At 33.4% G+C, this 16,161-nt stretch overlaps 1 protein-coding gene across 3 annotated transcripts in view; it reads right to left on the reverse strand.

The window, feature by feature from the left end:
• LOC145334300 (uncharacterized) overlaps positions 1-12,957 on the reverse strand; it is a 32,999-nt gene extending 20,042 nt beyond the window's left edge. Inside the window, exons 1-9 of one of the 3 annotated variants that reach the window (XM_080179698.1) lie at positions 12,857-12,957; positions 11,728-11,775; positions 8,937-9,016; positions 7,347-7,465; positions 3,951-4,056; positions 1,548-3,809; positions 1,279-1,397; positions 947-1,094; positions 396-491 (exon numbers count right to left, since the gene is read on the reverse strand). In XM_080179698.1, the coding sequence (XP_080035824.1) occupies positions 396-491; positions 947-1,094; positions 1,279-1,397; positions 1,548-3,809; positions 3,951-4,056; positions 7,347-7,465; positions 8,937-9,016; positions 11,728-11,759 (2,962 nt within the window). In that variant the 5' untranslated portion in view covers positions 11,760-11,775; positions 12,857-12,957. Of the gene's footprint in view, positions 1-395; positions 492-946; positions 1,095-1,278; positions 1,398-1,547; positions 3,810-3,950; positions 4,057-7,346; positions 7,466-8,936; positions 9,021-11,727; positions 11,776-12,856 lie in introns of all 3 variants that reach the window. The other 2 variants (XM_080179699.1, XM_080179697.1) reach the window with 2 other exon arrangements.
• Between the last annotated feature and the right edge of the window lie 3,204 nt (positions 12,958-16,161).

The raw sequence follows: 16,161 nt of genomic DNA on the forward strand, positions 1-16,161 counted from the left end.
AAAATATCTGTACAGACATAAATTCATATTCATAAATATTATTACTTATCATTCTAACTAAGTGCACTGCTTAATTACTTTATGAGTGATATACTATTTTATAAAGTAGTAAGGTTTTTTTTGTTATTAGCTTAAGATTTCCAATACTTCTGAACCGATTGAGTTCTCCATTTTAGGGAACCTTCACTTATTTCCATGGGTGGTTTTGGACTTTTTTAGATTCAAGTTTTCAGATGGTTTTAGGCTATTTTCTGCTTCTACCCTTCAAATTGAGAGCCTAAAGATGCAAGGGGCGCATCCTCTAGTAAATATCTAGAGAGACAAAAATTCTTGTTCTTTTAAATTATGAACACTGAGTCTAAACTGATTTAGAAGAACTTGTAAGAAAAACTTACTAATGTTGATAAAATCCATATCATCTTCATCAAGAATCTTTGCTCTGCTTTCAGGTTTCTGTTCCTCTGGCTCTGGTTCTGGCATGTACAGGGCTCCTGCAGATATCACATTATGGAAGTTACAATAAATATATAATTAATAAAAGCATACATGTATAATCCAGACAATTGCCTTCCCCAAATAGCAAGGGCCATTTAGCTAGCAGACAAAACAAATTTCATCCATATTTGCTTTCTCAATTATGATGTTAGAAGATTATGTGTATAATTTTAATTGTTTTTGTTAGTTTTACTTTTAAACTGAAGGGTTTAAGTGGTGGCAAATTATCCATGTTCTATTTGTTATTGTCAGTTTTATAAAATCAAGTGTAATACATCATCGAAATTAAAATTGTGACATCCACACTTAACTAACAGAACTATTTTTATTTTATTGTTCACGAATCCCCTTAAACTTATAGAATTCATAAAAAGTAGATTTGTTAGATGATGTTAATATCTGATACCCCCAATAATGACTTTTAAACAAAAACTATGATCTAATATTTTACCTAGAAGACTGTAGCATTCTCCAGGTACTCCGGGAGCTGGAATAGGATTCTTGTGTCCATACAGCATGCAGTCAAACTTATCGCCCTCTGGACTGGAGGTGTCAAAAGCTGTACAGCCCTTCTTTTTCTTGCAAGCATTAGCACACTCCTATAATGGAAAAGTTTATGTATCACTAAATATTTGAATTTTTTGGAAATTTTTGTTAAAACCAGCTCTTCTTGCAATCCCTTTACTCTCAAATTTATCAATATTTTTCAATGACATGATAAACAATTTAAGAAGGTTCTTTAAAGCCTAATTTTTAGGTAATTAAAAAAATATATATCTTTGCCTGTAAAGTCCTAAGGCCTCTCAGAACTGGCCACTTCTTTCCCTGCCAGTTGGCACCTCTGCACATTCCATGGCCAAGATGTTTGTAGGCAGCATCTTCCACACTTTCATCATCATCATCTAGAATATGACAGAGGACTTTTTTTTAATATAATGTTTCATTAGTTTTTGTCAGTCTGTCCTCATGTAATGCTGAACTGAGAAAAGGTGGCAAGGTTAATAAGCTTAATGCAGAAATTTATCAAAATATAAAAAAAAATTTAGACTTACCATCATCATCATCATCATCATCGTCATCATCTTGATCATCATCATCAGGACCATCTCCTAGGGCATAGCACTTGCCAGGAACACCAGTAGCTGAGACGACACCAGCATGACCATACAGAGCACACTCCTCTTCACCCTCAGACATTACACCAATGTCAAAGGCTGTGCATCCCTTCTTCTTGGCACACTCAGTGGCACAATCCATTGCAATTAGATTTCCCTTAACTTTTGGCCATGACTTGGTGGCCCAGTTGGGTCCTCTACACCTACCCTGACCAATAACATGGAAATCTACTGGTCCATCAATTTTCGATTCTTTTTCTTCTGTTTCTTCTTCCTGCTCAATAGCAGCTGCTCCAATTTCTTTGGGAAGGGCTCCAGGTTTGTCAGAAAGAACATAGCATACACCAGGTACACCACTTGCTGGCTCTATCTTCTTATGGCCATACAGAGCACACTCAAATGTGCCATCACTCTGTTTCTCGCTAAGATCAAAAGCAGTGCATCCTTTACGTTTTGCACACTCAACAGCACAATCCTTTGGAGCAAGGTTACCCTTAATCACAGGCCATTTCTTGAATGTCCAACCCTCACCTCTGCACCTTCCCTTGCCGAGTGCAGCCATGTGGACAGGTCCTGTGACTGGCTGTTCTTCATCACTATCATCGTCATCCTGGCTATCATCTCCTGGTGTAGCAGATAGTTTAAGGCACTCACCACCAAGACCTTTAACTACAATCAAATCATTATGACCAAAAAGCAGACAATCAAAAACTCCATTTTCTTCATTTAGAACATGGAAGGCAGTGCAAGCATTCTTCACACAAATTTTAGCACATTCTTGTTTGGTCTTTCTGCCAACATCAACAGGCCAAACTCCTTTATCCCAACCATTGCCACGGCATCCACCAGCACCAACAGAAACAATAAACTTGCCATCAACATCAGCTTTAGGGGAAGCTTTTGCTGGTGCAGCGGCTTTCTTTGGTTTGGGCTTGGCAGGATCAGACTTTGGTTCAGGTTTTGGAGCAGCAGCCTTTGGTGCAGGTGCAGCTTTAGGAGCAGGGGCAGCTTTTGGAGCAGCCTTTGGAGCAGGGGCAGCTTTGGAAGTAGCTTTTGGAGCAGGGGCGGCTTTTGGAGCAGCCTTTGGAGCAGGGGCAGCTTTAGGAGCAGCCTTAGGAGCAGGGGCAGCTTTAGAAGCAGTGGCAGCCTTTGGAGCAGGGGCAGCTTTAGGTGCAGCAGTAGGTTTGGGTGTGGGAGCTGGAGCTGAAAATTTAGCTGGTAGTTCACCAGGTTTAGCTGCCAACACATAACAGTTGCCAGGAACACCATGGGCAGGCACAACCTTCTCATGTCCATACAGGGCACATTCAAACTTACCATCTTCATCCTTTTCACTGAGATCAAAGGCAGTGCAGCCAACCTTCTTAGCACAAGCGGTAGCACATTCTTTGGCAGTTAGATGCTTGTGAATAATGGGCCAATAGCTGAATGTCCAGTCTTTACCACGACATCTTCCAACACCAAGAGCAGCCATGTGTACAGGGCCCTTCACCTCTCTCTCCTTTTCTTTTTCATAAGAAGGAGCAGCTTTAACAGTTGGTTCTCTGTCTGATAAGGTATAACATTGTCCACCAAGGCCTCTGACTGTAAGAATGTCAGTATGTCCGAACAAGAAACAGTCATACTTTGCCTTTTCCTCATGAAGGACATGGAAAGCTGTACATTTATTGTCCTTGCATGCTTTAGCACAGGCCTCAAGAGATTTTCTTCCCTGGTCAACTGGATAATCTCCCTTGTTCCAGTTTCTACCTCTACATCCACCCTCACCAACAAGCTTCAAATATTTTCCATCAACTTTTATTGATTTAGCAGCAGCTTTCTTGGGTTCAGCAGTAGGTGCAGGCTTAGCAGCTTCTTTTGGCTTTGGAGGAGCAGCTTGTGCTGGCTTGGCAGCCTTGGGAGCATTGGCAGGTTTGGCTTTAGGTGCCTCTGCAGGCTTAGCCTTGGGTGCTTCTGTTGGCTTTGGCTTTGGGGCTGCTGGGGGACTGGTAGGTTTTGGCTTAGGCTGTTCTTGTTGGGCAGGCACAGGCTTAGCTTCCTTCTTGACAATCTTTTCATCTTTCTTAGCTGGTTTCTTATCTTCTTTAGGTTGTTCCTTTACAGGCTTTTTTTGCTCTTTGGGTGCCTCTTTGGGTTTTTCTTTAGGCTTTTGTTCTTTTGCTGGTGGTGCCGCTGCCTTAGGCTTTGCTTGACTCTTCACTAAAAATATTTAATCATAATAAAAACTTTAATAAATTTATTTCTATTTCTTGAATCAGTGAAAATTTTTCATCTATATAGATTATAGTTACTCTTGTATGTTTTGATTTACTGTACTTAGTTGCCAAAATTGTTCCTAACCTGGACAAGAGTAGCACTCTCCACCCAGGGCTGAGGCTGGCACTAGCTTCTGGTGACCATACAGGTAGCAATCACTCTGCTTGGATAAACTGAATCCGGTACAACCCTAAACAAATTATTCATCAAATTAAAAGGGGAAAAGAAGTAAATAATCTAAATAATCTAGCTTTTTACGAATATTTTTAATCAAGAAATTTTAATCCCTTTTTGTAACAACATTCTTTACCCTTTTCAAAACTGTTAAAACTATTTCCCTAATTATTACAACATGTCATATGACCTCGTGACGTCATAAATTTTAATAAATATGACCAGATCAAATTTAAAAATTTTGTGTTAGCCTTGGAATAAATAAATCTATACAAATTGCAACTCTTTCATGATTACCTTCCTTTAAGAGTTGACCTTATTAACAAGGATGACACCATTATTTGTAGCACAACTAAAAATTAGCCGTAAAGTATTTGTATCATAGAGTTGTTTTGCTTTTAACACAATGTCGCGGGGAGGTGTGTGTTCGAGTATGTCCCACACTACGTCATAATAGAGCAGCAAGAAATAGTTTCTACAGCTGCTGTATATTGTAAGAGAAAGGGAAATGTTTGTAAATAGGCTCAACTCATTTGTTAGACACGTTTAGGACTTCTTGACAAAGGTCGTGCAATCATAGAGTTTTGTTTTAAGCCAATAACAAATAAACAAATTTCACAAAAGAAAAATGTACTGATTTCAAATGAGAATTTTATATAAAAATAATGATTAAATTTAGACTATGTTTTAAATCAGTTTTAAGCTACAATTGTGTGTGTATTGTGTTTATGGACATACATAAATCATAGAAAAGCATTACTTTGAAAAAAAAATATTAGAAAGTTAGAGAGAGAGCTCAACTATGTTTAGAATTAAAAATGATAATTAGAGAAGTTAAAATATTTGAGTCTAGTTCACTCCTGTATAAAAACTGTCACTTTCAGTTTGTGAGGGTTTTAAAGAGGTCTCATACATATAGGAAAAAGATAATATAATCTTAATATAAAAGTAACAGGATATCTAAATGTCTTCTGTGAGTCCGTGTGTAGCAAATAATCTCGCTAACAGCTGGACCAATAGATTTTCCTTCACAGTAAATCTTTTATAGATCCAGAGAAGGTTTATGACAACTCTAGGGGAGGATACTCACACTTAGGGAAACAATTTTTTTGTGGGGGGGGGGGGGAGACTTTTTCCTCACGACTTTTTTTATGAACTTTTAAACTTTATTTTCAAAGATTACTCTTGATCCTGAAGAGCACAGTCACATAAGGCAAGTGGCGAAGCAAATAGTTTTTTTCGTAAGCAAGAAAAATGAAAACTAATTAAAGCTTTGAATATTTTGCATTAATTTTTCCCAAGGGAAATCAATTAGTGACAACACTTGACACATCTGTCTGTATGTATGTCTGTCTGTCTATCTGTCTGCTTTCCTGGATAAATGTGTGTATATCTTTCAACCTGGGCGTGACGTTTGTCTCACACTTTCCTTTCATATTTTACGTTTCTAACCTTTATTTTAAGTATAGCAGCTACTCTATACTAAGGGACTGGCCTTACAGCCGTCAATTTTTGACTCTGTTTAAGAGAATTGGTTAATATCTTCCTTGTTTACTGACGGATATTTCATTAATCTTAAAATTTTCACATATATTATTTTCAATACTAGAAAAACAGTAAAACTAATATTGTCTTTGTTATTTTATTCTTTTTGGAAACCTATCAATTAAAGATTATATTTTATGTAAAATTCTATCTAAAAATGTTCTTAATTAATATTTTCAATGTTATTGGACAATTGTTATTAAAGTTAAAGAAAATATTAAATGTTTTGTGTGATTACCTTTCTTAAGACAGATGAGAAAATATACTATTTATTATATATGTAGAGACAAGTTTTCTAGAAAAAAAAATTGTAGAAAAAGACATAAAATAGGTTTCTTATTGAAGTCATAAGAATTCAATTTTCCTGATTTTAACGTGGAAATTAAGACACACAGCCCAGAGCGATATTATTCAATGTAACATTATTCTAAAAATTTTACTATACCAGATATTACAATCATAGTTTTCATTTAGCATTTTCTATTCACTTTTAAGAATACAAGTGCCTAGCCCTGAAAATTTGCCATTTTAAAAGAAATATGAGTGACCAGGCTAGGTGACAAATTTTACAATTTTTAAAAAAATCTTCTGACATCAAAAGAATTTGAAAATGTATAATTAGAAAGGTAAAAGGAACGTTTTCGATCATAGAGAGAAGTTTTATATTCTGTATACAAATTGTTATATTTTCTTATGATTTCTATATTTAGGGAATCTTTTCTATATATCTTTCTTGTTTATGGATTGATTAGATTTCTTGTTATGTAGTTGTAAAGACAACGTATTTATAATTTATTCGATCCCATTTCTGATATTTTTAAAAGCGAAGCTTTTCTATAATTAGGGTCGGTCCGTCCGTACGTCCGTCCGAGATAGATAGCTTTTATTCGTTAATTTAGGCATGTTAGAATTGTCCTATCTATTTCAAACTTTGCATGATGATTTCTGTAGTAGTTGGGCACGATTTAGAAAGCGTAGCAACTCTATAATCATTACCAGAATGTCCGTACGTCCATTTTAAAAATGTAGATTTTTCTACTTTTTTAACAACAAATTTTCAAGTGTTCTAATTATCCGTTTGATCTGATTTTTGGTATATTGATTCCTGGGACAACAACAAACAATATTATAAGCGAAGCAACTCTATAATCAAGTCCAAAAATGTAAGTATGTCCATAAACATTAACCTGCTTCAAGCAGTTTTTTCAACAAATTTACTTACAATTTTGCTTCGACTCTAATACTTTTAAATTCTGATTATTCAGTTCAGATACCATACAAGTGTTAATGTCCGTTTGTCCTACCGTTTCAGTGCTTCGCTTTTATGGATGTTGTCATCCTTGTTATCAAAAAAATAAATACAAGATATCAATTCAAGATATCAATTCCATTCTTTTTAAGCAGCTAATCTTACTTAATTGGAAGATTAAATAATGTTAAAATTATCCTATACTTTAAAATGGTAAGTTGTGTGTGTGTGTGTGTTTGTCATGAAAGATCTTGTAAACGGCTAGAAAACAGTTCACAAATTTAGGTGAAGGTTTAAGTCTACTTGGGCAGAATCAAATTAAATTATGGAGGGCCCGCTTTCCCCCCGCTAACCACTTCTAGGGGCGTTGGCACTAGCATCTTATAAAAGAATATTACCCCCCCCCCCCATTCCTATCCACACTTAATATTTGTCTAAAAAGAAAAATCTTTTCCAGTGATAATCTTTCTTCAAAATAGAAAAAAAAACCTGTTCAAAGCGACAGTTCCTACCTGTTTGTCCTGGCAAAGATCCTCGCAGTCATCTTTTGACTGAACCCCAGCCCCCAGAGGCCACTCACCCACACTCCAACCATCTCCACGACACGCACCTTTTCCTACCAAGGAACAGTCTAAACAAACAAAAAAAGTTAGGTAGTCAACATACGAAATATTTCGAAAAGTAATTTAGGGGTCAATTTTTTGCAGTTTAACCTCAGCTTTTTAAAATTTAACTAGTGTTTTATAACCCTGCCTAATATAACATAAACTAGCCTGGCCCAGAGTACTTTAGGTACTTTGAAGGAAACCGCCAAAGATTATTATAAATGATATAGATAAAGATTTGCATAAATGAGAATTCGCACAAATACATTTTAATGCTATACGGAAGTGTTGGCACACTAGAAAATGTCCGTGTAGAGATGAACGTCAGCCGTCAGTAAGTCAGCAGTCTTTCTCTCTCCTTCTTTGCGTCATAAAACCTCAACAAATATATTCATATGTGTGTTCATACATATTTACATAAAATAATTTTATTTGAAATAGCCAAACTAGGTAAACCAAAAGGGGTATAGTGTATGTAGATCTGTACAGAAATATCTGGCTGACCACTAGATGGATAAACAACTCCTCTTATAAATGAATAATCTAGATACGTTTAGCTTTGCTAAAAAATCTTTAAAGGGGCTTTTAAGATATACTCTATATTTCAGTATATCATATTTTTTTCTATGAAAAACTTTTTAAGTTATTTTTTAAGAACACTAAATATTTAAACATCTGTATATATATGCAGTGAAGGTCCAAATAATTAGTGCTAAAATCGTTTTTTGAAAGAATATTTTAAACATATGAGATGCAAAAAATACAAGAATGTAAATCTAGGTTTTAAACTAAGACTCTAATAATTTATTTCTATTCTAAAATAAAAATTCAATTTTATACTATCTATAATACAAAGTATAATGATGTCTGTCCGTATGAAGCTTAAGATCTCAGTAACCTCTGAACTGATAAGGCTTTATTCTTCAGGTTATATAGATGCTGGTCCTTTTGTGGCTTTAAGCTATTTTGTTGTGGGATGGGACACCCCCTTCCCCCAAAATAAGTAAAATTACCCCACCCTCCAAAATATCTTTTCATTTTTTTATGTTTTATATATTTTTATAAATGATTTTAAATGTTTAAAAATACTCTCCTGAATCTGTAAGGAAAATCACCTAGAGGCTAGCGGCGAAGCTATTACTTATTTCAAAAGAAAAACAAGGTATAAACAAGGTAAGTTATAGATTCTAAGGAAGAGAAAGTCGTCTATCTTTAATAACAAATGAGTAAATCACATTTTCCCTTAAACCAAAACAGACGCACAGACAAAGTAAGTTTTAGAGTATTCAAGCTAAACAAATACTATAAATATAGAATTCAACTTTCAAAAGAAAGGATTTACAATAATTTGAAAGTACAAAATGGAGAACATAAAGATTATACAAGAATGCAAACAATTCTAAACAAGTATTTTAATATACAAACAATAATTAGATAAATACATAGATAGAGAGTAGATAGATAGATGGTTTGGTGGATAGATAGATAGATGTTTACCTGAGTCCGCATCAGTTAAAGAGATCAGTGAAGAGAAAAGAATAGATAAGATTAGAAAATGCTTCAACTTGGGTGCTGTCCCTGTTTATTATCAACATTTTATACAGTGTACAAGCAAAATTATATCCACAGAAAAAACCTTTTTAAAAATATAAATACGTCATTTATCACGGCTGAGAACTTTTGAAGACAACTGTTTCGGAACTTCCAAGGGTCTCAAAATTCTAATTTCAAGGGTCTAAGAAGTGGAAAGTTAGACCTATGAAAAAAAATAATCAAAGCAAGCTGCGACATTAGAACGTACTAACAGACCATAGTTATAGATTAGAAGCGCCATTTATATCTAAAATTAGTTAAAGGGTAGCTAAATTTCTACTTTTAGATCTATTTATCATAATGTTGCAATAACAATTACCACATTTTTAAGCCCGGAAATTCTTTAAAAGGAGTAAAAAATTAGGAATACTTTTTTCTCCTAGTTGCTATACAAATTGTAGAAAGATGGTCATGGAAAACAGCAAACATAAAACAAGTTTTGATTTGAACTTAGATTTTTAGTTTATCAGAAATTTACTTTATAAGTAACATAAATTTGTTAAACTTAAAATGATACTTATGTACCTACACCAGTGAAAAAATTTAAAATTTTGTTGTTTTGTAGTTAAACATTGGAATGAAAATAAAAGGTTAAATTGCATCAAGAAACGTTTTAGGTTTACACTAATTTAAATAACAAGGATGAAAAGTTTTGTTATCGGGGATGCAAAGAATGGAGACAAGAAACTCAAAAAGCACGGTGGAATGGAGAATTAGGTATTTACTGTTCTATGGAATTCAGTGAAAATAAATATGATGCTGTTTGATACTAAGTATAATCCTTTATATAATCCTATTATATAAAGTAGTAAGCTTTTTTGTCTGAAGCGAAGGATCTTACTAACCACTAAACCGATATGATTATCCTTTACGGGGAAGCTTCTTATAGGTCCAAGCAAAGTTTGTTTACCATTTAAGGTGTCTTTATCTTAAAATGATAATGGGATGGGTCGACTTCTTCCCCCCTCCCACCTTATGTGCCTCTAAAGTCTTCTAGGGGCGTAGCCGCTAGTATTAAATAAAGCGAGGAAAGGAAAAAAATAAAGGATTTGATAGATAATAGAAAATCACGAAACTTTTAAATATAATTTTATATAATTACCTCTTTAATATTATTGATAGACTGACGAACATTGTGGGTTGTAGTATACTGAATGCTAAATAAATCAGCAGACTAACTTAAATTTAAGCCGAGAAAATCACATTTCCCCCACTGCGTTACGGACTGACAGACAGAGAATAATAGAGTAACTTTGCCATTATAAATTTATCTTTAATTCAACTCTGAATTGATATTTTAAAACATATAAAATATTTAGTGTCTTGTGTTTTGAAAGCTTTTTTGCTGATGCTTGTAACACAATCCGAATATAAATGCCATCTTTTTATGTCATCGCAAAATAAACACAAGTATGCTTATTTAATTTGTAAAAGTAGCAGGATATCTATGTATCTTTCTGAGGGTTTTCTCGATGGATTACTCTAACAACTGTGTCCCTTCGTAAAGTAAAGCTTTGTATAGGTCCAGGATGTTGATATGTATTTTTGGAAGGGTACCTACACCATCCCAAGAGAAATCACCTCAAGAAACTTCCCCTCGCTATAAAAATGAAAGTTAGGGGTCAAATTGATGTAGCTGCAACACTTGAAAGGAAGACATTCTTAGATATTTGTATATATAACAAAATAAATTTCTAGTATGCATCTTAGTGTCATTATTTATACATTTTTCTAATGCAAACGGTTATGAGTTTTTAAAGACAAGTGCGTATAAATGAACTATTCGAACCTAGTAATAGTGTCTAACTTTTGTCTTTGTGACGTAACAAAAATTGAAGGATGAGAGGGGAGGTGGGAAAGGAAACCCATAAAAAAGAGATGGCGATTTTTGTTACGTCACGAAGATCAAAGGTTAGACACTATTACTAGGGTCGAACTATTGGCTTTGACCATAGTCTTTTCAAGCCTCACATTTGTAAGGGAAGGTTAAGGTGTTCCAGAAAAATAGATTAAAACCATCCAATTACGTACATGAAAGTATCCTAAAAAAGCACAAACTTATTGATAAACTTGTCAAATGATATGTCACTAAAAGTTTTTCTTTTGATTTGTGAGCAGGAGAATAGGATTATTATACCATTTTATTAATTTATTATTTTGAAGGTTTTTCGGAATCAATTTCTATATGCTTTGCGTGTTCTACTACGCTCAGCTTCACTCGCACTTTCTGTTTGTCTGTATGTTTGGCTGACAGCTGTCTGTATGTCTGTAATTTGTAGTTTAGTTTGATTATTGTTTCTTAATAGATCTAGTTCTGATGATCTACAATATAAATTTGTCTGTCTATTAAGTTCTCATTAATCACTGAACTGATTTAGTATAAAATTTCAGGGAAGCTTTATATAGGTCCCGGCCGGTTTTTTCTTAAATAAAAGACGCCTCTAGATGCTGAAGGTACAGCTGTCTAATGCATTGTTTTTTTTCTATTTTGCAAATAATGGCTGTATGTATATGGCAAGGTTGTAAAATGGCGGGGAGGGTGGGAGATTTTACTCCAAATTATGTAAAAGAAAATTGAAAATTATTTTTGAGTTTTTGTAATCCCCCTCTCCACTCCCCCCAAAAAATTATCAAAAGCTTGAACGTCCTTGATATTATATAGTTCTATAAGTTTTAGTTTTAAGTATAAAATGTTCCTGAGAGAAGGGTTGGCCACTCTGGTGGCATCCTGACAGCCAAAACCCTGAAAAAAATATCCTATTTATAATAAAGATATTATCCAAACTAATAAAACTAAGTGAATAATCGATGATAAATTGATAAACGACATATTACATAATCTCCAAAGATGACGCCTTTAGAAGATGAAAATTAGTAGTTAAAAAATTTGCACACGACTAGTTTGGTGGAACCAACCAATCAAACTCAATAATAGTATCCAAGGTATTTGAGACAATGAATAAAATTACGTGTTATCAAACTTTGGGTAACAATTTACAGTCAAATGTACCCTCCCTCCATGATAAAACTCATGTTTTATGCGAATTATGCACTTAAAAATTTGTCCATAAGCCATTTTTTCAGCTTTCATTAGGAATCTTAAGAGACAATGTGCGCTAAATTGATGTACACTCATTTAATAGTAAACAAAATTACATTTTATTAATAATCCCTAAAGTGTTCAGTCCGTCAAATGAGTGAACGTGCACATAAAACTTTGGGTACCAGTATACTTTTGCGTCAAATGTCTTTCACTCTCTTTTTTCTGCAATTTTTTTTCAATGCCATTAAATGGGTAAGTTATTGAGATATTAAAAAAGTTTAATTTGATTTAATTAGTGAAATCTTATAAAAGTTTTATATGACTATCTACTTAGATAGATCAACTGTTATTATAGATACACATTCTTATGTGGTAAAAATTTTTTTTTATAAATTCCCGCGTAAGCTAAAATCGTCAAAAGTCAAAAGTTATATGAATAAAACTAATTTGATATCATTTGTACAATTTTTAGACTTTAATGAAGAAAAAATACTTTAAAGTGTATCTAAGCCCTACAGTATATATACAACATACATAAATGACAAATCCGACCCAGCTGTTTAGGATAAAAAGGAAAGGAGATTTAAAAACACTGGAAAAAAAGAAAAACAGTTTGACCACTTTAGTTCCCTTCAATTGCATCTTAAAATGGCTGCTACTATTTTTCAACTATATTTTTTACATTAAAATGAAAAGTTTGCGAGAGAAAAAAATCCACAAAGATTAAAATATCACAATTTAAAAAAATCTATGTAGTTACTTCTTTATTTTTAAATTATACCTGGGGTCTTAACTTGGCTGTTCTGGATCCTGTGTGTGGAGCCTGCCTGTGTGCAAGACTCGTGGTACCAGGTGACTACACAGCGAGGATACACAGCGGGAGCGAGCACCGTCCTACGTGAGTCTGCCTTCACAATACTCCTTCAATGGATTAAAACTCTTGATTTGCAACTTTTACAATAAATTAGCACATCTGATTATCCATATGCGATAATTAAATAGAATAACAATTAAAATATAAATCCATTAAAAAGCTAATCATGGATTGGGATTAGAAGGGGTTCGAACTGCTTTAATTTACCTTGATACAATTGAGGAGTAGTGTTACATTTATGTGTGTGTGTTTGAGTGCGGCCGCGCTCTGCTCTCCTTCCCCAAAACACAATTACCGGCTTCAGGCGCCCATGGGATGATGGGAGACATTTGAGATGTGGGGAAAAAGGGGGGAGGTAAAGATGCATAGGTTTGACCGTTCGTCACTCGAAACAGGTAAGCTTTGAGAGAGAGAGAGAGCGGAAAAAGAATGGGACAAATGTTCTCAAATACAAAAAGTATGAAATAAATATAAATTTTATGTATTAGGGAAGAAAGAGTTATGGCATCCAAAGACAGAATTCGTTTCATATTTTGAAGGCAAATTCTTGCTAAATGTGTTCTATCTTTCTAACAATAACTGCAATTTCTCAATTGCTTGTAAATTAATAATCAATTTTGTTTATATGATGATCATTTTTGAATAATTCAATGAAAGGTATTTTTTTTCTTTTTTAATTTGTCTATACCTATCCATGAAAAAGGTAGAGAAAATGACCAATTAAAAAGAGAAATAGAAAATAGAAATAAGACAGAAAGAAAAAGAGAAAAAGAGTTTTGCTACGTAACCCAAATTTTGTAGTGATAATTAATGTTTACTTTGTTATTTAACTTATAAGAAATTTTATCCATTTTTATAATATTTATCATTTATAAAGGTTAAAATCCAGAAGTATCAATTTTGATGATTTTTCTATAAAAATACAAGAATACTTTCAAATGATCCATTGATCCACCCAAAATATAAAAAAACTTCTAAATTTGAAAAAAAAAATTAATATAAATATTTATTCTCAAATAGTTATTTATGAACGGGGATGTACATCTATTTCTTGTCCATTGCTTTATCCCTTAAGATCCCTAGAAATTGTAGAATATTTTTGTCAGTGAGCTGCCTATGAATGTTGTCATACTAGTTTATAGTACGTATAAGTGTAGGGAAAGGGAGAAGGGACAAAGTCATTTTAATTTTAATCAAGTTATACTCGTGTTTTTTGCTTTATAGTTTATAGTAAATCAACCTAAAAAGTCTAAGATTTAAAAATGAAATAGGAAACAAACTCTCCTAGAACCAATGATAAAGTTTTCTTAAAATGGAGAACAATAGTGAGATCAATTAACTCACAAACAAAAAAACCTAATATTACATGAATAGGAATAATAATACAAGAGGTGTCAAATCCTAAAAAATCTTACAATGTCAGTTTTTTTAATCTACAACCCTCCTTTCTCCTTAATATATCACAAGTTGTGTAAGGTAAAATTAAAAAGGGGAAAGATTAAATAATCCTTCATTGTTCTATCCCTGTATTCCTGCTAAAAAATATACATTCCATGTATAAAAATGAACATTAAGCAAGCTTCTCTTAGCGACAACATAGTTTTCCTGAATTGTGTTCCAACAAAATAACTAAATTTTACCACTTTTAGGGTATAATGATGATACATTAGTCCCTAAAGTTTTCGAATACCGTTTTATTTTTCGTTGGCTTAACAACTTTGGAGACTTTGATTAGTTAGTACATTAAGTTGTTTGTTCGCACGTTTGAACCACTAATTTTAATCTACAGAAGGTGTTAGTTTTTGCATCATTGGGAATGTACTTCAATTTATCGGCCATTTTCTAATCTCTATAGATCCATAATTTGTTACACTGACAAAATGTGCAAATATTTGAAATTATGAATCTATAATTATGTTGTTGTTTTGAATGAACACTTTTTGTGCTGCATGATTGCTTTCTACACGAGGTTTAAACACCTGAAGTTCAGGTATGAACAAGGAACATATTATTAACAACTAGCAGCGCCAGTGGGTTTTATATAAATCTAATAAACAGCTAAAAAACCGAATGATAATTATAATTTGTCTTAAACTATTTTCACTCGCATATTTTATTTATTATTCCCGTATTTTGGTATTTAATATTCGTTAAATCTTTTTAGTTTTCTTTTATAAATCAGTTTCATAACACGTTTAAATATAATCATGTAGATATTTTTTAATGACATATAGTCGACACTAGAAGATGCATCTCTAGCATCTAGGAGCTCTGTATTCAAAGGGATAGGGACATGCCTTTATCCATAACAAGACTTAACTCTAAAAATTAGGTGGCCTAAAATCATTCCAAGACCTATGACACACTTCCCTAAATTGGAGAACTCAATCGTTGAAGTAGCTTCTGCATTATGTACAAAGGTTGGTAATACAATATAGAAGTAAAAATGGCCAAATTAGAAAACCTGAAGTAATTTCTTATTAAGATAAAAGTTCAAAGAAATTCCTTAATGACATAATTAAAAAGTATTAATATGTAATATGTTGTCATTCTTAAAATTGCAAAGTTTGAAAGTTTTCATTCATGTGGCTGCCTAGCTGTCCGTAGCTGCTTATATGCCAAGTTTCTTCACTATACAGGGTGTTATCAAAAAATTAAAATTACTTATTTTAACCCATTAGTGCCGAGCGCCACTTTTATGGACCGATCGAGCTGAAAATCTCAGGGAAGCTTTATAATGGTCAAAACGGAATTCGTATTTTTTTGTTTTGCTCTAGTGGCGTGCACAGGAAAGTTGCAATAAAACCCGGTTCGGCGCGAGTAAAAAAACCTTTCGGCATTAATAACCGTTTTTGGCCCTTTTTGGTGCTTTCCCCCGGCATTAAAGCCCGTTTGCGACCTAAATACCCGGTTTTTTGGCGCGAAAAGTTAAAAATGTAATTTCTGAACGCCCAAAGTGAGATGAACACTTTTTAGAACTTTGATACGATCCGTAATTGAAAACTACACAACCTCATGTAATTGATAGAGCTACAACTAACATACAAAACAATTTATATCACATTTAAGATTTTGGCTATAGGTGCCGCCGTTTTCGGTTAAAAAAGCCCATTTCGAAGAAGTTTTAAAACTTTTGCTAATATTTGTATTGATAATAATGGGAGGGATATTGATAATGTAATTTTTGAACGTCCAAAGTGAATTATAGAGTA

Source organism: Acartia tonsa, chromosome 12 (assembly GCF_053477335.1).
Source record: "Acartia tonsa isolate MP-2025a chromosome 12, ASM5347733v1, whole genome shotgun sequence".
NCBI lineage: Eukaryota > Metazoa > Arthropoda > Copepoda > Calanoida > Acartiidae > Acartia > Acartia tonsa.